The following is a 23,490-nucleotide window of genomic DNA, read 5'->3' as shown; positions in this document are numbered from 1 at the left end:
AATTATTGTTGTTTGTGCGGTTTAGAGTTAAATATTATAATATACTTAGTATACAATATGTTTTTTATTTATTTGCCACGGAATTTGAAATTCTGAATTGGTGTAGGTACTAACTACGAATCTAAGATTACGAGATTATATTATCGTGACAGGAATTAAAGATTTATTACACGTTAGTGTAGAAAAATTATTTGCATTCTCTTTGGTGTAAAATAGATCAAATTTTCAGTAAATAAATAATTAATCTTTACCAATATTATAAAGCTGAAGAGTTTGTTTGTTTGTTTGAAATCTCGGGAACTACTGGTCCGATTTGAAAAATTATTTCGGTGTTAGATAGCCCAATTATCGAGGAAGGTTAGGCTATATTTCATCACGCTACGGGCAACAGGAGTGGAGCCACGGGGGTGAAACCGCGCGGAGCAGCTAGTAATAAAATATGTCAGGACATTTTCACACACGACACGATTTCGTGAGTTTATATTTTGTAGGAAGTATGAATCTCTGAATTTTGGTTATAGGTAATATTATTATTGTTGAGTTAAAAAAGCTACATTTTTATTGGTTATCCATTATTCCTGTTCTAATCTGGTGGGTCCAGGGAGATAGGTAGCCGGAGTTATATTCATAAACTAGATTCCCACCCGCGGCTTCGCCCGCGCTTCCAAAGAAAAACTCGCATAGTTTCCGTTCCAGTGGGATTTCCGGGATAAAACCTATCCTATGCATTAATCCAAGTTACCCTCTATATGTCGTGCTAAATTTCATTGTAATCGGTTCAGTAGTGTTTGCGTGAAAGAGTAACAAACACACACATATCCTCACAAACTTTTTCATATTAGAAGGAAGTAGGATATTTGATTATAATAAGTATATAGGTATTGTTTTAATAAAATGAGCACGATAGGTATGATTGTAAATTATCTATGTTCCTTGCAATGGCAATGTAAAATTGTTTGGAAATTTGGCGGATTCTGTCATGCCTACTGATCAAAACGTATCAAAATCATATCTTTTTTGGAGGTTTTTTGTAATATATCACAGAATCCTTTTTTTTATAAATAAATTTTTATTTTATACCTGCATTAAATAAGTTAGCACAAGTGTTCATAATGAAGTTACCGTTCCATATAATTATATCGCCGATTCTGAAGCCATATTTCGGTCACACCAAATTATTTTGTCAACATTCCACGTTTTCTGCTAGCATCTTCTACACATATTTTTATGGTGTTGTCGGTTTGGTAAAGTTTTTATTAATAGTTAAATAATAATTCCTCAAAATGTAATTAATTATAATCCTTTGATTTATTATTCATCTTTTCAGTGCTTGAGTGTACATAATTTAAAGCTTCACTTAGGGGAAATGCCGCTTGATACTTCTGGTACTTCAGTTAATCCTGTTTCTCGAGATGCTATGTTGGTGCATGACCTCAAAATTATTGCGACATCTCTGGGATTGATACAATACGCATGTTTGATACTAGGATGTTTCACTGTAAGTCAAACTTAGATGAACTTAGGCTAAAGTGAAATAGTAAACTGAAAAAGAAAACTTTTAGTATATTATATTAACATTATGATACAAATACCCTACCTAATTTTTATAATTCGAATTTTGACTAAAATGTGTTTTTAGAATCGTAAAATTTTTATTTCAGGAGAATCCAGGCTTATTCTTGCCACATCTTGCAGGTCAAATCGTTGTGGTTGTTTTAAAGATAATAAATGTTTGTCTCCTTGTATCTAACATGAATATGAAGTCTTTGCGAAAATTGCGTGATAAAGTGGCATCTATTGTAGTTATGACTTTCAATTGGTTTCAAGAGTTTTGTGTTTTCAGACAATATTTGTGCGTGTGCGATCTGTAATGTTATTTACTTAAAACAATGTAAATAGGTACACTTTTATAAAGTTTTAGTGTTTGTAGAATAAATTTTATGAATAAAATATTGTATAATTAGTACTACTATCCCGATTTTTTTCGTTGAAACGCACTTTAGAATTAAACGAGTGACTGCCTTCGAATACCAATTAACATAAAGTGGCAAGACATATTATATTATTGTATTATACCATGCAAAAGAAAAAAAAAAGCATTTTTAAAGGCCTATAATACATTACACATTCACTTTTAATAATGCAACTTGATTGGCGTCGATCAAATCTGTATATCTGTTTACTCGCAAATTCTTACACCCGCAATCATTATAAAAGCATTAATAAATAAACTATATAGTAACTTTTTATAGACTAGAAAATTAGGACGAAAGACGACATAGATATATTGTTATTTATGGTTAAAACAAAAGACCATTGAACAGTCATAGTGACTGGCAATGCCAGTTCCGTACACGGCGTTATGTAATATTTTTAGAACCCATACACAGCAACCTCTCAATTTAATTCCAATGAAGTTCAATACATGCTAAATGAGTTAAAATCCTATACCACTTCATCGTGGTTGTGGGCGTCATGATGGAAGCAGAGAGCAACGCACTTATAGAGCAGCTAATAACAAAACACGAAAACCGAGCGAATGTATGTAGTACCTACTACATAAATAGATCTTTTAGTTAGAAGCAAAGTACTTTAATTAATAATAACTCTTGCTAATATTTAGTCTTTCTTGTTTTTTGTCTTTCTTTCGCGTAGCATCGAAACGGTTGTATGATTGTTATGTCTAAAGATGCTCTATTCTCAACAAAGGATACGTATCACGAGAATTCATGAGAAATTGCTTTCCTACTTTTTTATGTTTAACGTTGTTAATTTTAATGTGTAAATTCAGCTAAATTCAACAAACACTGAAAGCAACGACGGTGTCCGGGTCAAACTGAGGGCGTTGCTAGTTGCACTTTTAGGCGTGTCTATGTCCGCTTGTGCCTTCGCCTCACAGCCCGTGGAATTGGAACTGGACGATGAAGACGTCGCTCAAAAGCTTAATAATGTCAGCTTTGCTAGGCGGTATGTAGTGTCTGCTATTTATTGTATGTAGAGATAGGTATTATCTATACTAATATTTTATAGCTGAAGAGTTTATTCCTTTGTTTGAACGCGCTAATCTCGGGAACTACTGGTCCGATTTGAAAAATTATTTCGGTGTTAGATAGCCCATTTACCGAGAAAGGTTATAGGCTATATATCATCACGCTACGACCAACAGAAGTGGAGCCACTGGGGTGAAACTACGCGGAGCAGCCAGTTTATAATAAGTAGATACCGACTGCCGCCCTATTGCAAGAGCATTACGTTGACATTACGCACATAATACTACATACAAATTATTGTTGTGTATTGCTATGATATAACTACCTACGTACTACCTACTTTCAAATTTCGATTTAGTTACCGATTTGTATTTGTAAAATTGTAGCAGTCAACTAGCTTAATCAGTTGTCAGCTAAATCAGCCAAATTTATATTAAACTCAACGATTTTGATTATTTACTCTATTATTAGAGTAATCATTAATCAAACGATACCTAAGCAATCTGTGTTATTCAGGCTGCTACATGAAAGGTGCTGTTTAACATAGAAACAGAGATATTAACTGAATGCGTAATCGAGCTACTTGTCTGCGATATGGCTTATCATATAAACAAGATTTTTATATTGCTTTATACTTTATAGCATTACAAAACCAACAATAAGATTAGTCATGGGGTACGGGAAATTGAGTGCCTTCGTCACCGCTGCTACATCCCTATTGCTGCTGATTGCCGTAATGTCAAAGGTAAATTAACGATTTTGTGATAAATAGATAAAAATTTCAACTGAAAACAATTATGGTGAAACAAAATATTCTTCTTTCTTTAATGCGAGTCTAACACAACTTTTTATCTTCCGAGAAAAAATAGAGGGTTGTTATAAGTTTAACGTTACGATTACGTTCCGTTAATCGGTGAATCCGTCAACGGAGCTCCTGTACCGATTTTTTAATACTTTAGCGTTTAGAATTATCACAGATACTATAATACTTTACCAACTAGTAATATAATTAATTACTTTTCATTATAATTTATATTATCATTTATCTATGCTCTAGCGTTCATGGTGTCGTCGTGGTGCCCGCTGGTTAGCCGCACCCGCGCTCCTCGTGACCGCGCTAGAAGCTACTTCCGACGCTAGCGACGCCATACTAGCCGCTCTGTTGCGCGGATCCGTCGAACCGTTGAGGATCGCACTACAGACGGTGGCCGCTTGTATACTGATCACCGTGGAGATTTTGGTTTGGTTGGTTGGATTAAAAGTCCTATTATTATAGGCATAAAGTTACTTTTTGTGTGCAACGCTGTCGTTCATATAGAAATATATTAGACTTAGGAAAGGAGTAGAATAAGTGGCAAGCTTATGTTAGTGATAAAGAGCATTATCGAATGAATTTCATTTTGCTCTGGAAAGACGTAGTATAGCGCAGCACGGATAGATCTAGATATTATTAAGTAAACTATAAAGTCCCTTTCATGTTTTTCGACTTTGGCGCCTTTGTGGTGATTTAAATCCACTATCACTATCTATCTATTGAGGATACTATATGATAAGGGTATTTTTGATTTCAGGTTTTTTATCGCAAAATTCTTTGAATACAATCCATCTTTAACTCCGGACGAACCCAAGAAAGACGTTGTGATTGAACCAATTTCACAGTAAAGCAACTCGTTATCATGCAGATATTTTGAATTATAATTTTACAAAATAAACACATTTCTCAGATACAATGATTTATTATTAATAACTATCAATAAAATACATTGAGTTTTACATTCCAATAATAATTATATTTAAAATATAATAAGAATAATATGAATCTTAACAATAAAACATTAATACATGCTTCTATTTCAAAATGATTATTCTTTTTTTCTTATATGTATAATATAAGAAACGCCTCTTTATATCACAGTGCTCTTAAATTTACCACATTCGTACTTTTTGTAAATAGCTTCATCAATACAATACAATATAATAAATAGTGAAAATTTTCGATCTAAAATTTTGATATGTTTTTTTAGGAATACAATATTTATGTAGCCACTTTGTGCTTGTTCCCCAATGAACCCCCAATAATAGTAAATATATATATTTTTTTTATATAAACTTTAAGCAAATCTTATTCCCTGGCAGGCATCGCATACAACTTGTTTCTTGTTAGGAAACTCTTGGCGTCGTTTGTCCAATTCTTCGTCAATCCATCGAACGAGGCAGTTTTTCAAGTACAAAATCGTATCTTGTCTCACGATGCCGTCTTGAAAGAACTCCTTGAGGACAATCATGATACCATTATCCGTTTCTCGGCAAGGGTCGCCCATCGGCCGTTCATGCTTCAAGTAATTGAAGACGAATTTCACGATTTGCTGTATTAAATCTTCATCAGGGCTGAGAAGTTTTAATTTGGCAATATCCGCTGGAATCAGTTTAGATACGAGATTGAGAGCGACAGTCATCAAGGCGTCGTACACGTCTCGACTGACATTTTCTAGAAGGGCTGATATATTCTCGGTTCCGGACGTGCTTATACGCACCAAGTACGTACCGATGCGTAAAACCTCTCCCGGGTTTATCCCCACCAATATCGAGTCGCCTTCTTCCTCTTGCGTGTACGTTTGTACCGCTGTGGTGGTCGTCACTCTTGTGGCAACATTTGGCGCGTTTAGTTTCGCTGGCCCAAGGGTCGAGAACAACTGAGCCCGGCCTTCTTTGCCCAAACCATATAGCTGTGAGGGGTCAAATTTGTGCGCCGCGTTCAAATTCACGCGACCATCTGACGTCATGGATATTCGCAATTTATGCTGGTTTATGTCCTTGTTGATTCGGAGCACGTCCGAGAAGTACTGGTCCTTGTTCGCGATGTTCTTTATCCCGTTGATAACTTCAGCGTTGCCTTGGATCGTGCCGGCCACGCGGCGCGACTCTGCGCTGATTTTGTCGAATATTTTCCTGTAATTTTAGTGAATTTCGTTTTATAATAAGGCTCTAAATTTAATTTACACTTATTTAAACACTGTTTATATACCAATTTTCCATATAAAATGATTCACATTTGATAGCATTTAATACAAGTAACTATACAATATTTGAAAAATGCATATTTGTCTAACACACTTTATCCATAATCATGTAAATATAATATAAATATAAAAAATAAATATATCAATAAGTATTAAATTAATTTCCTATAATATAATATTATGTTCATAGTTTATTTTATAAAATTTCTATCTCACCTATGTCTATTACTTCTAAGCGTAGCGCGATATTCATTGATCGTATTCGCTTGCGCATCTTCGATGATGTTTTGCGCAGTGCGGTTCGAGACGGCCGCTTGAAAGAAAAACAGCAGTGATGTCGAGAATTGGAACAATTCCAGACTTGTTGGCTTTTCACCGTGCTTGTGGTACTGTAAAAATATAATATTAGAATATTTTAGACCATATAAAAATCTGTTACACGTTAAATATACAGTCGTCATCAACGATATTTAATAGTATATAATTTTTTATATAAATTTTATACGTCAAATAGTTAACTCAAAATATTATTTTTAGGAAAAAATTACGTATTTTTATAAATTTATAAATATAGCATTTAAATGCCATAAAACCAAAAATATAAATTCTACGTATTTTTTTCCTAAAAAGAATATTTTGTGTTTCGCTTTAGGCCGAGAGATACTGACACAATATTTCGGGTCATTTGTAACAGGATGGCGGTTAAAAATACCAAATTAACTTACTAGTGAAATTAATTACCAGTCATTTAATAAACGTAAAAAACCGGCCAAGTGCGAGTCGGGCTCGCGCACAAAGGGTTCCGTAGCAGCAAATATAATAAACTTATTATGTCAATTTATACACCTGGTGAATGGAGCCTAAACTCTCCCGATATTTTGCCTTGTACTTTTATGTATGAATATTAATTTTATATATGTATTTATAAATATTCCGTGCTATAGGCGTGCCCAAATCGGCTTGTGATAACTGAATAAAGAAGTATATACACCAGCTTCACAATTAAAATTACCAAATATATTATCCAGGTGAGTTTCACCTCTTATACATTACAGTTAAATCAACCTATCTCAAAAACTATAAGAGATACTTTGATCAAACCAAAAATCGTTGAAAGAGTTAATTAGCATGCATCACCTCTATTTTTTTTAGAATTTTATACCCCGTAGTTATAAAAATAGAGGGGGGGGGGACATACTTTTTACGACTTTGAGAGCTGATATCTCAAAAACCGTTCACTTTAAGAAAAATGTTTTTTAGAAAACTTTATATCATTTTAAAAGACCTTTCCATTGATACCCCACACGGGTATGTACATCGAAAAAAAAAATTTCATCCCTCAGTTACATGTATGGGGGGCCCCACCCCCAATTCTTTTTTTACTATTTAGTGTCATATTTTTGTAGCGGTTCATACAACACATATTCCCATCAAATTTCATCACTGTAGTACTTATAGTTTCCGAGTAAATCGGCTGTGACAGACGGACAGACGGACAGACGGACAGACGGACATGACGAAACTATAAGGGTTCCGTTTTTGCCATTTTGGCTACGGAACCCTAAAAACGTAAAGTCAATTCATAAAATAAGTACAAACCTTAAGTATAATATGCACAAAGTTGTTGAGCAAGCCCGCAGCGCCCGTGACAATATTCGCATGGCGTAGTACTTCTACTGATATTGTAAGGGCTTGGCCAGCCTAGAAAAAATAAAAAATATATTACCCTTTCAAATTTTCGAGCTCATTTAAATGAAATAATATGAATAATATGAATGAATTCAAATACTCACATTTTTCTATGATTCATATTTACAATAATTAATATTGCAATTTGCTTTTATATCTATCTTGCTAGGTATCTATTCTTAGAAACTTGATGTGTTCAATAACAAAAAATATTACAACAAAAAAAAAAACAAATATTAAATGAAGTCGAATCTCGACCACTGCAGCCGATATCGCTTATGTATTTGATAGAATATATCCTATCAAATGAAGTGGATGACAACGAGATGGACTTTTGAAGTGATAAAACTGCTTTTTGTGTTGTATTCTTTTTGGCTAGCGAAATATCGAATAGACTCGCGTTATCTCCGTGCTAATGTTTTGAAATTTTAAATGTCAAAACTAAAATTCAAAGTCAAGTTCTCACATACATCTATACTAATTAAATATACTAATTTTATTTGTTTGAACGCACTAATCACAGAAACAACTGGTCCGATTTGAAAAATTCTTTCGGTGTTGGATAGTCTATTTATCGAGGACCAACAGGAGCGCAGCAACGCGGGTAAAGCCGTGGGGCACAGCTAGTTTTACATAAGCAAAGAGACTACTATAACTACTGTAAAAAGGTCGTCAAAAATGTAGGTAGTCGCATTTTTTTTAGTTTTTCAAACTAAACAATTATTATTATATTTTTTGATCATAAATATATGTGCCAGTTCTCGAGCTATACACGAGCTAACATGACTTTTACATAGATACCGTATGTGTAAACACGAATTTTGAAAATTTATTGAAATTTATTGTGTTAACGCGTATTTCGATTTTTTTTGTCAACAACATAATATTGTAAATCAATTATTATGGAATTTTAAAGTGTGTCATATAAAGTGTAACTGATAATACCTTGGTCAAGTTAGTGCCTGCGGCCGCAGAACGTGCGAGCATAGTGCTAGCGGCACCGGCTGATAAGCCCACGCTAGATGCAGCTATGTTCAGCCAACTGCCGCGAGCCTCGGCGTCTGTGGGGCTTATACTCTGTAAATAACATTATGTAATGATTAATTAATATAAGGACAGTTATAGCACAGGTTATAGTATAATAGATAATTTAAAGGTTAGAAATAATATAAAAAATTGTATATGTTCATTACAGATAAAGTAGATTTTATGCCGTAAAGTAGATATCTACGGCATAAAATGTACGGGAACAAATAAAAACAATAAATGTGTGCTATTGGTTAAAGGTACCTGTAGCTTTTATTGTTACTGTGTGAATGTACATTTAACTTTGTGAAAGAATGTACATGCATACTTCAGAAAAATAAACCTCTAATTGTGTAAAATAAGCCTGATAACATAAGATATGTTTCATAAACTACATTTTATTATTATTTTTTCATATATATGCATTAATCACCTGTTCATGAACGCGTCTATCATGTAGATGCAACGAAGATCGTACAAGGCCATACAATCCCGTAGCCACAGTCGCTACAGTAGCACCAATAAGTACAACCGGCCCAACAGGCGTGAACGCAGCAACACCCAACACACCGACCGCTCCCAACGATGCTACGGTACTTGCGGTGTCCACCGTACTCAGTACTCGGGATTTGAGACCGAGTGACGGAGACGGTGTTACTGTTAATTTGACCGCGAAATGTTCACCCTGTAAGGAAAATGTAGTAATGAAAATCTATACTTTAAAGTTGTGAAGATTCTTGTTTGTTGTGATGTCTCAAAAATACGCAACCACAAAGAAAAATAATTTTACCCAGACAAAGGTTTAATGGTGACCTTTAGTCACATGAACAATAGAAGCAAGAAGAATAGTGTATGTTGTGCAGAATATCACACATATTATTTTTAATTAATGAATTTACAATTTCAGTGCAGTAGTTTTTCAATTTATCTGTCACAAAAATGCCAAAAGACCAAAACAAAAACATTAGTAATTAATATTAAAATTCGTAATACCTCAGTAATAACTCCTTCATATTCTCCATTTTCGGGAGCGATAATCACACATTTTGGTAAGGTGTTGTTGGTTAAGTATGATGTCCAGTCTTGGTACACTCTTGCATGGTCATCTATGTACACTCGACATGATTTAGCTAAAAAGTAATAATAATTTAAATACAGATAACAAATATGTATGTTTAAAAAATCATTTTGTGCAAATGTAGGGTTAAAATTGTTTAACTAATGAAAGTAAAAATATTAAATTATTAAAAAGGTAATTAATAGGTATAGGTTTTGGATAAGACATAAAAATTTTAGTTTAGGTATAGGTTTTGTATAAGACATAAAAATTTTCAGAAATATCTCATATTACCCATTAAAATCAACAATGTTTCACCATTTGATTACTAGTTCCATAGGTCACAATGTATAAACAAACAATTAATTCAGTGTGTAACAAAATACTGTTAATAAGTATGTGTGAAATCTAGTGTCTTACCGCCAACAGTAGTGGGTATACATTTCCGAACTTTAAACACAGCTGTGAACTGCATATCAATATCCGTTTTTTTGTGAAGGTCCATCCAATAGTTTGATGGTGCTAACTGATAGAATTTCAGGGGCTTTGGTGTAGCGCATACAACAAGTAATATTGACAGGAAGATATCTTGGTCATTTTGAGAGTATTGGCCTGAAAATATAAGTAGTAATTATCATTCTTTATATTGATTAATTACTAAGGATTATTTTAATCATATAAACTTATGTTTCATAAGTAATATATTAAATTCATTTTAAAAGAACTTACCATTTACTCCTTTTTGTGTTCAATAAAATGTCTTAATTATTATTTATATTATAAAAATGTTATTAATTTGAATATGTAAAACATAATTACTATAACATAATTATGAACAATAAACAATGTTTAAAATAAAGAATTTCTATTTTATCATACTTACTCTGTTCACATATTTTGTTATACACTTTAATAACATTTTCCTTCTGTCGGGATGTATAACCTTCTAAATTAGCGTTCTCATTGTCTGCTAATAAATCCCCTTCAGTGCTTGGAGTGCCGAATAGAGCAAAAGCAATATTCTGTTGCAAATGTTTACGGTTACTTATTTCATACCTGAAATAACATTCATATTAGTTGGTTCAATAAAGAAACGAATCTTCAATGGCGGCCAAAGCTGACTTTGACAGATGGTAGGATCAGCAAAAAAGAAAATAAAAATAACGTAAATTGATAATTATTTTATTAATTATTTCAAATTGTTTGTTGACAAACTTTTTTGTTATTGTATTTGTGTATTTATATGAATTATCATATTTACGTATATACAGAATGTAATAAAATCCCCATAATACTTGTAATAAGCCCATAAAACTGAACAACTTTTCCCAAAGAACATATTTTGTCAAATTCCAATAAAACATTATTTACTTTCGCAAATGCATAATTGTCATTGTAAATTTATGATAAAAACTATTATAGGGAAAATCAAATAAGTACATTTTAGTGATTTAATTTTTCCCTTTTTTTTTGCATACCGTACGGCCGTGTGTGAGCGAGAGGGAATGATAAGCGCCGCCATTGAAGATTCGTTTCTTTATTGAACTAGCTAATACAATTATTAGGTATACAAATATTATGAAGCTGCTCATTGTATTTTAGGTACCTAACTCAAATTAATGTTTTTTAGTAGCTGTTTTTTTTCATCATCGCAGTCAGTCGCTCACTTAGTAAACCTAATTAATTACTTTTTATCACCTAAAACTTTATTTTACAGACACTTGTGTAAATACTAACTATAACAATATTTTCAATCAGTTATGTAAACAAAGACTTGCCTTAGGAATGGTTTGGTTGTAATGAAAATGAATAGACATAATAAGGTTTCTTCTAAGAAAATTGTTAATGTCATACCTAACAATAATAATAAGTATTTATTTTGAAGTAATTTTAAATCTTCATACAGTAATATTCTTTCACCTTGATTTCATTATTACTTACATATAAGACATATGATGAGGACCTCCAAATATTCTTATAGCATTATTAATTTTAATATAAGTAATTCATATGTACTACCTAGTACCTAGTACCTACTGAGTTATAATTTATTTATACAGTAACTCAACTATAACTAAAACCTTCAGTAAATTAATTATAATAAACTGAAAGGACTTAATACATAAATAATTATTCTAGGATTCCAGCTCGCACACAGCTGTGTGTATTTAATATATTTCACTTGAAATCATTATAAGAATATGTCATTGGATCAACTCATAAAAACAGGATAGGGATTTTCCTATCATATAGAAACAACGGATGAGCTAACAACCAGTTTGCGATTGTGTAAAGCATGTATTAGTCATACACTTTATTTACATGATGATTATAGAAAATGTAAACAAAGTCTAATGTTGAATGTTGTTTGATACTTTAAAAATAAAAGAATTATTAAAAAATGTTTGTAAACAACGTTGAGACTTAAGAATAATACACTTTTATATATAGAATGCCTATTTCATAAAAGTTGCGTTAATATTATTTCAAAATAACTTACTTGACCCAATCACAATCCGGCAGATTTTCAAAATATTCTTGTTGTATTTGCACTGGTGATAATTTTATCGATGTTAAATTTTCGTTTTCATCCGAGGGCATAAGCGAACTTTGATCATTACTCATTTTTATCACTTAATTTTATTTCATCAGCTTATTAGAAAAAAATTTAACGCAATAATTACTTTTCTATGCTATACTATAACAGAAAGTATTAAAACACTTCATTATATTTTAATAAACACATTTAAAGCCTAGTGAAAATAAATATTTGGGATATTTTTTAATAAAATAAATTTGTAACAGCTTGCTGATTTTCAGAATTTTGCGCCTTTTTGACAGTTGGATTGTCGCATGGATGAGTATTCGCTGCGTGGGTTGCCAATAATCAAACCTTATAATATTTCCCTATTGAACGTATTAGAAAATAAAAAATAAGAATAGTTAGTAATTATATGAACCATATTTTAATAATCCATATTGATAATGTATTTATTTTAATATGTAAACCATTTTTTTTTGTACAGCAACGTTTAATGAACATCTAAAAACATAAATTATAAAAGCAGAATTAGTTTACTTCAAAAACTCTTATCGTTTATTATTCGTTCGTCAATCCATTTTTTTGCAAAGTTTGATAATTTTATATTGTGAAATGATAATTTTTGGTTTTATTTCACTTATCTTATTTTCATATTTTTGTTATATTTTGCCCTTAAAGGTATTTTGCTTAAACTGGCAACATAGAAGTAAGGAGTTATTAATATATGTATTTCCCCTTTCAACGGGAATATTCAATAGACATTAATTTACCGTATTATACCTAGTACTTACTACCATAATTATTATATTCTGTGATTTTACCACAGAATCAATACTTAAAATTGTAAAGCTGAAGAGTTTGTTTATTTGTTTGTTTGAACGCGCTAATCTCGGGAAATATTGGTCCGATTTGAAAAATTATTTCGGTGTTAGATATATATATTATTATATAGTCAGTCTTCCTCAGTCTATAGTCTTCCTCGATAAAATATGGGCTATATATTATTTTTATCGAGGAAGACTATAATATATGCTTTAATATAATATATATCCATATCGCTAAGACTAACAGGAGCGGAGCACTGCGGGTAAAACCGTGGAGCACAGCATATTATAATACTTAATAAAAAAATAAAGCTCTTTAATTACTTAGGTAAGCTTAGGTACTTAATTGAAATTTTTTCCAGAACTTTTGAAAATGGCTGATGTCATAGATTTATAAAGACGTGCTATTTTCTATTTTTAACTTCTTTACCAATTCACACTCACGCAGCCTCATTAAATGAAAAAAATGACAGAAGTAGTTCCCTTTACCTACCACTTTTCTGAGTAACTCAACAAATAAAATATCCGCTTGATAAATTTTGATCAGCGATCAGCGATGCTACAGTCTGTTGTACCTACTGTTCCAAACATTGAGGTATTATTATAGAGAGGACACCACGAACAAAATCTGTGCGACAAGCGCGGCGCGCGGCCGCGGCGCGGGGCGGCTGGTGAGTCATACAATTAGAAAATATTCTGCTTATTATTACTTATAAATTAAAACCAATCAATGTAACAAATAAATATTGTTTATCTTATTAAAAAAAAATATGTATAAACTTATCTATCAATTAAAACCAATCAATGTAACAAAAAAAAAAGTTTTGAGACGATTGATTCTAGCTCGTGTTAGAAAAAGTGTAGTAGCGATGGCCTCTCTAGTACGTAGTACATAGTAACTCAATGGTTCCAACTAATTAATTTACACATCAAACAATTTTTTTTGTTGTGAGTTCAACATCTCAATAAGAACAAGTAATAACTGCGTTAAAAGCAACCGACTTCAAACTTGCACTTGCAAAAATGCCCATAAAATAAAAACTACTGGGCCTATCCGAATAAAATTTTTATGGGACCAATTCGACACCATCCCGCATCGAACAAAAAAAGAATCACGTAAATCGGTTCAGAAACCTCGGAGTAATCGGTGTACATACATAAAAAAAAACATACTGGCCGAATTGATAACATATTAACATCCTCCTTTTTTTGAAGTCGGTTAATAAAACAGTTCATTGTTAACGCATAATATATATTTTTTTATTTCCTGGCTTAATAATATTAAGTAGTGTAACTAATAAAAATATTAAAGACTAGCTTTCCGCCTGCGGCTTCGCCCGCGTTTTCAAAGAAAATCCCGCATAGTTTCCGTTCCCGTGGGATTTCAGCTTCTTTCTCCCAGTTCACTATGGGAGACATGCATAGAGTTTATATATATCATATTGTGTACAGGCCGGCGCATTCTTTTTCATAATCAGAGCGCATTCTAAATTTCAATTTCAACATTAGAATTCTGATTGGTTTTGTTTTTGGTCGATTTTTGTATAAATACGGATATTGTGTGCAAAATAAAATCATTACGATCAGTATCGTCTTTGAGTTCACAACCCCTCTACAGTTGGTGACCCCGACGGAGCAAAAAGAAAACATGGAAGAAAAAGATGAACAACGCTATGAAGATAAGCACTGCGAGCTGGCCCCCGTCTCCATCCAGTCCAGGCTGCTACCATTTTGGCGCGAAATCCCGAGAGCCTGGTTCATACAATTTGAAGCTGTTGTAGACCCACTCAAGACCTCCGACGACCAGAAGTACCGCTATCTTCTGCAACAACTGCAAGCGCAAGACCTGCAGCACCTCACAGATCTCCTCTACAGCCCGCCAGTCAAGGACAAATATGCATCGCTGAAGAACCGATTACTCACCGTTTATGAGAAGTCCGAAGTACAGAATTTCCAAAAATTAATCAGCGGTCTAGAACTGGGTGATCAAAAACCAAGCATACTTCTACGTAAGATGCGTGAACTCGCCGGCGGCATGATAACAGACGAAGGATTGAAAATTGAATGGCTGAATCACCTTCCTACACACATACGCTGTGTGCTCTCCGTCAACAATGAATCTTCGCTCGACACCTTGGCAGCCATGGCGGACAAGATGATGGAGTACTCCGGCTCCAACGCCATCATAGCGGCAGTGACTACCGCTAGTACAGCTACAAGCAACACGACGCCTCAGCATTTCGAAATCTTATCCAAACAACTTGAGAAGCTTACGTTAGAAATCGCCGAACTACGGGGCCGGTCAACACATCGCAACTATCGCCGTCCCTTTCATCTACGTCGGTCTCGCTCACGGTCAACATCCATGCGTCATCGGACACCACGGAAGCCCAGCGATCCAGAGTGGGAGTGTAAATATCACTTCCGATATGGCGACAAAGCTAAACGATGCGAATCACCTTGCTGTAGAAGAAACAAAACGTCGGAAAACTAAGTTCGACACCGACGGTGGCGGACGTCGGTGTCCCCAGTACCAGCAATCGCCTTTGTGTACATGATCGCAACACTCATGAACGTTTCCTCGTGGACACAGGCGCAGATATATCCGTGTGGGCCGCAACAAACAAATTGAAGAAAACCAATCCGAGCGCCTACGGATTATTCGCGGCAAACAACACGCCGATAAACACTTACGGCGAGAAAACTTACAGGCTCGATCTTGGTTTGCGACGTAACTTCGTTTGGACATTCGTCATAGCCGACGTGAAGACATCAATATTGGGCGCAGACTTTTTACGGCATTACAAGCTCCTAGTTGACCTCCACAAAAGAAGATTAATTGATGATACAACAAAACTTGCTGTCGAAGCAATCGAAGTATCTACGGCCGTACACTCAATCCGAGTCATGAGTTCAGAACAAGCTTACCACAGCATATTGAATCAATACCCCAACATACTACGACCGATGTCTTTGAAGCAACCGGCTAAGCATGAAGTGGTCCACCACATAGAAACAACGGGACCTCCGCTCTTCGCTCGCCCCAGGCCGCTCCCACCCGAGAAATATAACGCTGCTAAAGCTGAATTCGACCGTATGGTGGAAATGGGCATCTGTAGACCATCAAAAAGCCCATGGGCAAGCCCACTGCACGTGGTGAAGAAAAAAGATGGAGGGCTACGTGTATGCGGCGACTACAGACGTTTAAATGCAGTGACACAGCCCGATCGCTATCCGATACCTCGCATACAAGACTTTACATATCAGTTATACAACAAAAGAATATTCTCAAAACTCGACTTGAAAATGGCCTACTACTGGATACCACTGGCTGACGAAGAAACTGCACAGAAAACAGCCATCACTACACCGTTCGGGTTATACGAGTTTACCTGTATGACCTTTGGACTTCGCAACGCCAGTCAAACATTCCAAAGATTCATGCATCAAGTTCTTAGAGGCATTGATGACTGTTTTTGTTTCGTCGACGACATATTATTATACTCACAAGATGAAGAACAGCATAAACAGCTTCTACATCAAGTACTGAAACGCCTCGACGACTACGGAGTTACATTGAGCATCGAAAAATGCATATTTGGAGTAGAAAAGATCAATTTTCTGGGCTATGAAGTCTCGTCGAGTGGCATTAAACCTACACAAGAGCGAATAGAAACAATATCCAAGTATCCTCAACCGAAGACCATTATAGAACTGCGTCGTTTCCTAGGAATGTTGAACTTTTACAGAGACTGCCTACCGAACCAAGCTCATCTACAAAATGAATTAAACAAGTATTTACATAATAAAAAGAAGAACGACAAAACGCCTATCGAATGGACTACTGCAGCAATTGAAGCTTTTGAGAAATGCCGTCAAAGCATCACAGAAGCGACAACATTATGTTTTCCCATTCCTGGCTGTTCCCTTGCCATCATGACTGACGCCTCGGATCATAGTCTCGGCGCTGTACTTCAACAAAAGATTGAGAACCGATGGAAGCCGCTAGCCTTTTTCTCTAAAGCAATGAGTGCTACGCAATGTCGCTACAGCGTGTATGATCGCGAATTATTAGCGATGTACGCGGCTGTTAAACGCTTTAGAAGATTAATTGAAGGATGTGAAGTCACTCTGTATACAGACCACAAGCCTCTCACCTTCGCACTAACAAGACCTGCAAGCGGTAGCGATACTCCACGGCGCGAACGCCAATTGCATTACATAAGTCAATTCTGTTCGAGTATCAAGTATATCAAAGGAGAAGAGAACACAGTCGCCGACGCGTTGTCACGCATCGAAGAGATCCAATGCCCAAATGTAATCGACTACAAGCAGTTAGCCATCGACCAAAGTAACGACGAAGAGCTCAGAAAATTAAAAGCTCAAACAAATTTAACATTTGGTGAAGTCACGCTACCCGGACTCGATCGACCAATCACGTGCGAGCTATCAAGCGCATCGCCCCGTCCCTTTCTACCGAAGGCATACCGTTATATGGCATTTAACGCTCAACACGGACTATGCCACCCTGGTATTAGAGCTACTCGGAAGCTAATAACATCGAAGTTTTTCTGGCCAGCTATGAATAAAGACGCTACGTTATGGGCCAAGTCTTGTATCAGCTGTCAACGAGCAAAAGTTCACCGGCACGTCGTCACTCCATTAGCAGAGTTCCCGCCTTCGCAACGCTTCGAACACATACACATAGATATAGTCGGTCCACTACGACTCTCAAGAGATTACCGATACTGTGTTACCATCATTGATCGTCTTACAAAATGGCCTGAAGCAGTTCCAATTCAAGAAATAACTGCCGAAGTCGTCGCGAAAGCATTGTACGAGAACTGGATTGCACGCTTCGGCTGTCCGTTACGCATATCTACCGATCAAGGTCGACAATTTGAATCTGCTTTATTTAAGGCACTCATGAAAAGATTTGGGGTTACAAGAATACGCACTACGGCATTTCACCCTCAAGCAAATGGGCAAATCGAACGATGGCATCGCACTATGAAAGCCGCGCTCATAGCTCGCGGCAGTACTTGTCAATGGACAGACGAACTACCGACAGTACTGCTGGGTTTACGCACAGCTATAAGAGAAGATAACAACTTGAGTCCAGCTATGATGACCTACGGCACTACACTGCGCATGCCCTCCGATTTCTTCGTGCCTACACGGACGGGTATTGAAGACGCTGACTTCGTGAAACGCCTGACAGAAACTATGGCTATACTCACACCGACTAAACGATCCCCCGCAAATCGAGCAACATTTATTTACAAGGATTTGTCTACGTGTACTCATGTATTCATACGGAACGATACAGTTCGAGCACCACTCACTCCGCCGTATGACGGCCCTTATGAAGTACTGAAGCGCTACGACAAGTACTACCAAATACAGTTACCACTTCGGACTACAGTAGTATCAATTGACAGACTCAAGCCTGCATACATATTAAACGAAGAGGTTGAAGGTATGGCAAGCACAGCAGTAGCATCTACACCTACACCTACGAGTGCTACGTCGTCAGTTCCTGCTACAGACTACAACACGGACAAGGCACGTCCCTACACTACAAGAAGTGGACGCGTCGTCAAGAAAAATGTTCGCTTCGCTTGAGGGGGGACACTATGGGAGACATGCATAGAGTTTATATATATCATATTGTGTACAGGCCGGCGCATTCTTTTTCATAATCAGAGCGCATTCTAAATTTCAATTTCAACATTAGAATTCTGATTGGTTTTGTTTTTGGTCGATTTTTGTATAAATACGGATATTGTGTGCAAAATAAAATCATTACGATCAGTATCGTCTTTGAGTTCACAACCCCTCTACACTTTCGAACGGTGAAAGAATTTTTAAAATCGGTCCAGTAGTTTATGAGCCTATTCATTACAATCAAACAAACAAACAAACAAACAAACAAAGTTTTCCTATTTATAATATTAGTGTAGATATCGATAATTTTATTAGTTCAAGGTGGTTTAGCATGATCATTGATCCCTAAAAAAAAAATATATTATTTTAAATTTTAATAAGGCTCATGGTTCTGTGAGCAATTCGGGAACATTAACATGAAGAACGCTAACAAGCATTGCAGATAATCCACTAAGGAAACGACGGCAAAATAACTGTGCCTCCAGTGAATAAGGGAATAACTCAAAAACAGCACTTTTCAGGAGAGACAAAAAACTATTTATCAACACTAAATCTTTATAACTTCAAATTTTTAAGCTTGTATGGGTAAGATATGATGTTAGACTTTAGTTTTACATAAGAACAGATATTGTAACAACCCCATAAATATACTTTTTTCGTGTTTTTTTGTAGTTGTGCCCTTATGAACGAGTACTTCATGGAATAACTCAATGTATTCACATAAGGTTTTTTTTTGCTCTTTGCAATATAACGACTTATGCCCTAATGCACTATGTTCATAGTCGCATAACACGACTTAAATTATTGCCAGTTTTGGTTTTATAGAAATGATGCGTCTTATTATGCTTGAAATTTGTGTACTTTATGACTCAATTGAGGCCTTTTAGTGGAACAACCATGCACGTAGTTTGAAAAACGAATAAAATCAACGGATTTTTTATCGTTATTAGATATAATAAAAACAAAACAACATGTAATTTAACCCTAGAAGTCCAATCTACGTAAATTTAATGTACACCGCGGCGAAATAACTTTGTCTTTTCTATATTTACCATCGAATCGCTTCGAAATCCAGAAACAACTCATTAGCCATCGAGACCTAGCAGTACATAGTTGGCTCATCCCGGTAAATTCCGCCATTTTGTAGTAAAGAGGATGTTGTACGTCATTTTGACGTATAATTGGGCTTTTCGTAACTTTTACGATTGTTTAAAAAAAATATTTTGTGTTGATTTATTTGAATATTTTTTTTCCAAGTCACGTTTTACATGATATAGTATTATATACTATATATTGAGTATAAAATAGGATCCAGAAAACTTTAACACTAGGACGAAAAACCTTCAATTTTAGTAAATGACGATTATTGTCCTCCGCTGGATTTGGACTCCAAGCAAGAGGATTGGGTGGCTGTTGTCTGGAGAAAAACCGAATATGTCATGGTGGTTATACATTGAGGATACAAGCACTATTAAGAGATAAGAGAAGCTCGAAAACCATATTCCTGTAGGTATGTTCAGTTACCTTACAGGGAAAGTTATAGGTGGTCAGTGGCAATATTTTACGGCATGATATGGAATTTTAACAATTTCTATATCTTATAATATCAAAATAATATAGATAAATAAAGAAAAAACAATGAGCCGCAAAGATTTTATTAAAAAATTAAGCACAGATTTGAAGGTGCCTTGGATGCAAATACGACTTGAAGAGACTCGACTACGTGACAATATCCAATTTTTTTCAAAATATATGGTACCAGAGTATCCATAATATGTTTACGATAATGCAGGACCAAAATAGTTTCGATATTGCGGATTTTTTTCCTATAAAAAGGCAAATTACAGTGGCTAAAACGCTATATGAGAGAGAACACAATATTCATAATTGTCAAGACTGGTTATAATTTTTTTTTCTATGCGTCTATAATTATAGTATTATTGTAGTTAGATTAAATAAAAAAAAAGATTAAAAACTAGTTATTTTTTATAAAACTTACCCAAATATAAGAAGAAAATATTATAAGTTTAACATTTTTGTTGGCTTTTTTTAGATGATTCAATTATCGTTCTGTATTTATATAAACAAGGAGTATAATATTAGCACTTAATGTGTTAATTAAAACTGTATTTTTAATATCTATTGCAAAAAATAGTTCATTTCCATAGAAATATTATTAGTATCCCAAGTTAACTGATAAATAAAAAAAGATTGAAAAATATTATAAAGCAAAAAGGAATAGTGTCCGTTGTTTCCGTGCAGTATTCAAATAGACCAATAGTAACACGGCATTAATGCAAAACTGTCTCATGTCGTCACTTGAACCAATGACACTAAGAGTTGTTCCTTTATGCTCATGTTAGAAAAATGACACAACTGCGTTTATACTAAAATAGTGTTAGCACGGATGGAACAAAATGAATTAAGTCTTTATTCAAAAAGTATAACTACACATATGTCTTTGTGTTCGTGGGTGATTTTGACTCGAGACGAATAGTTCCTTTGCGATTGCCTAAAATGATGGATAAGGTAACTTATACCGTTTATCACACCCTACTTATACCGTTTGGGTCATTCGAAAAACTGGGTTAGGATGCAGCTAGAGATATGACCTTTTGATATGTTGTGTATTTTGACGAGCTGAATCCAATGGTGCAATAAAAACCAAAGGGAATAACTCGTCTTACTCCCTTATTCACTGGAGGCACAGATAAAGCTGTTGCGAGATCTTTCATAGTTATTAAGTACATCTTCAAGGCGCTTCGTTTATTGTTTTAAGAATTACACGTCAGTATATTTAAACGGCTTTTATTTTAGTTGTTGTAGGTATATACCTACTTAGGTACTTAGCTAATAGGTAGCTAGCTTGATAATATTGTGATTCCAACACAATACTTATATAATAACTAGCGGTCCTCCCCGGCTTCGCCCGTGGTACATATTAACGTTTTCTCTACATAAGAACCATCCTCGTACTTCAAGGAATATAATAAAAAAAGAATTATCGAAATCGGTTCAGCCGTTCTCGAGTTATGGAATTACAACGAAAAGTGGCATTGATTTTTATATATTAGATAGATAATAATTACAAAATACTAAAAGAAGACAAAGTCATTGTTTTGTTCTTCTTGACCACAGAACATATTATAAAATATGTTCTGTGTTCTTGGCCTTATAATTAATGTACGGTGTACCTACCTATATCCCTAATGGCTACCTCATAACTTTCTTTACTGATTTATTGTTTGTGTTTTAATATTTTCACCGCGCCAACATGCAAAAAGATGAATTTAGGAGCTAGTATAAACATACAACATAATAATAGGTAGGTATGTAATAACGATACGTAACAGGCCCTTAATAGGCAATGGAGGCTTTAGGCGTTGGCGACGTCCTCTCTTTTATAATAGAGGTCATGCAAAAATGTATTACAAATTTTTAAATGATTTTTAAATTTGTATAATAAAATTATTTGGAAAAATCAAAATAATACATAGAAAGAATTATTGATTGTGAGTTGCACGAGGCATCGTCAGGATTCAAACCCTCGTTCTTCCCTATAATGAAGCGATTTTATAGATCGCTTGGCCTGATCCAATCGCCATGTTCACCATTTGACTCTAAACAAGGCATTATAGGTAATTTGATTGCAATGTATTATTTGGCATCACCTATGGGCATCACCTTCTTGGACGCCTCCACATTTGAAAACAATGTCAGGGTTTTTAAAATTGTGCAACTTATAATACAATATGCTAACTTGACCGTAACATTAATTTTTGTGTAGAGCTGCCTGCGGGTTTATTTGAAAGTTGCGGTTAATTATGTGTGCGTATTGCGTAGGTATGTGTGTTTTTTTTAACGAGAGGCATAGTGAATGTGTCAAAGTAAATGATAATTCTGTACTTTAAAGTATAGTAATAAATTATAATAGATAAGCTTTAACGTGTTGCTACTTACTTTAAATAACTGTTTCCCTAGGTAACTGGGGCATTTAAACGCATTCCATATAAACCTTCGTCAAAGTTACGATATCTGGTAAGCTATTTAGAAAATTACTCTTGGAAATTAGTTTGGCAGGGCTGCCATCCTAATTTATGAAATAAAAATTACAGCCATCGTAAAATATCTACTTTACATATTAAGTATCTAATTTATCATTTCCTATATGAACCCCCATCACCATCACCATCAGAATATTATTATTTAGAACGACGGAAGTTCGCAGCATTTGTTCTATTTTTATTTCTCATTGAAGTGCCACAATACAGACGAAAATCAAGATATATAAAATGGTAAGAGACAATTTATCTAAAATATATCCTCAAGTTTTAATTCTCTTGTCTTTAATGTTATTTTAAAAACTGCCACTTTAAATGTCAATTTAGAGCATTATCAGTTTAATATTCAGACCTTGGAGATCATAAAGCACTATATGAGAGCTTTAAGGGAAAAATCATTCGAGCCAAACTTTTATTATTTTGATTATTTATTTTTAGTTATTTCGCCAATTATAAAGTTCTACTTAATTTCTAAACATATAAGCAGACGAACCAACACGGCAAGTTTGATATAAGCCTGAAATAAGTAAATGCCTGCTTTACGTGCAATATACCTAATATCATAGCACCGATAAATAAGGCATTATCAAAAACATTATTAGTTGTTCGAGTGA

General features: G+C 34.7%; 2 protein-coding genes across 2 annotated transcripts; one reads left to right on the top strand and one right to left on the bottom strand.

The window, feature by feature from the left end:
- Positions 1–973: 973 nt before the first annotated feature.
- On the top strand, positions 974–4,713 carry LOC123695362. The gene is made up of 6 exons (XM_045641195.1): positions 974–1,244; positions 1,328–1,498; positions 2,792–2,967; positions 3,633–3,735; positions 4,048–4,235; positions 4,562–4,713. The coding sequence occupies exons 1-6, from the start codon at positions 1,113–1,115 to the stop codon at positions 4,650–4,652; spliced, it is 861 nt and encodes a 286-aa protein (XP_045497151.1). The 5' UTR covers positions 974–1,112; the 3' UTR covers positions 4,653–4,713.
- Positions 4,714–4,736: 23 nt separating this feature from the next.
- LOC123695327 lies at positions 4,737–12,636 on the bottom strand. Its single transcript, XM_045641145.1, has 9 exons — positions 12,283–12,636; positions 10,666–10,838; positions 10,203–10,394; positions 9,719–9,855; positions 9,159–9,410; positions 8,645–8,776; positions 7,610–7,711; positions 6,227–6,399; positions 4,737–5,939 (listed from the first exon to the last, which is right to left on the bottom strand). Exons 1-9 carry the CDS (start codon positions 12,405–12,407, stop codon positions 5,102–5,104), a joined length of 2,124 nt encoding a protein of 707 aa, XP_045497101.1. The 5' UTR covers positions 12,408–12,636; the 3' UTR covers positions 4,737–5,101.
- Between the last annotated feature and the right edge of the window lie 10,854 nt (positions 12,637–23,490).

The sequence above is a fragment of the Colias croceus genome, chromosome 11, assembly GCF_905220415.1.
Source record: "Colias croceus chromosome 11, ilColCroc2.1".
Classification (NCBI taxonomy): domain Eukaryota; kingdom Metazoa; phylum Arthropoda; class Insecta; order Lepidoptera; family Pieridae; genus Colias; species Colias croceus.
This window is presented reverse-complemented; position numbering and strand designations above follow the sequence as displayed.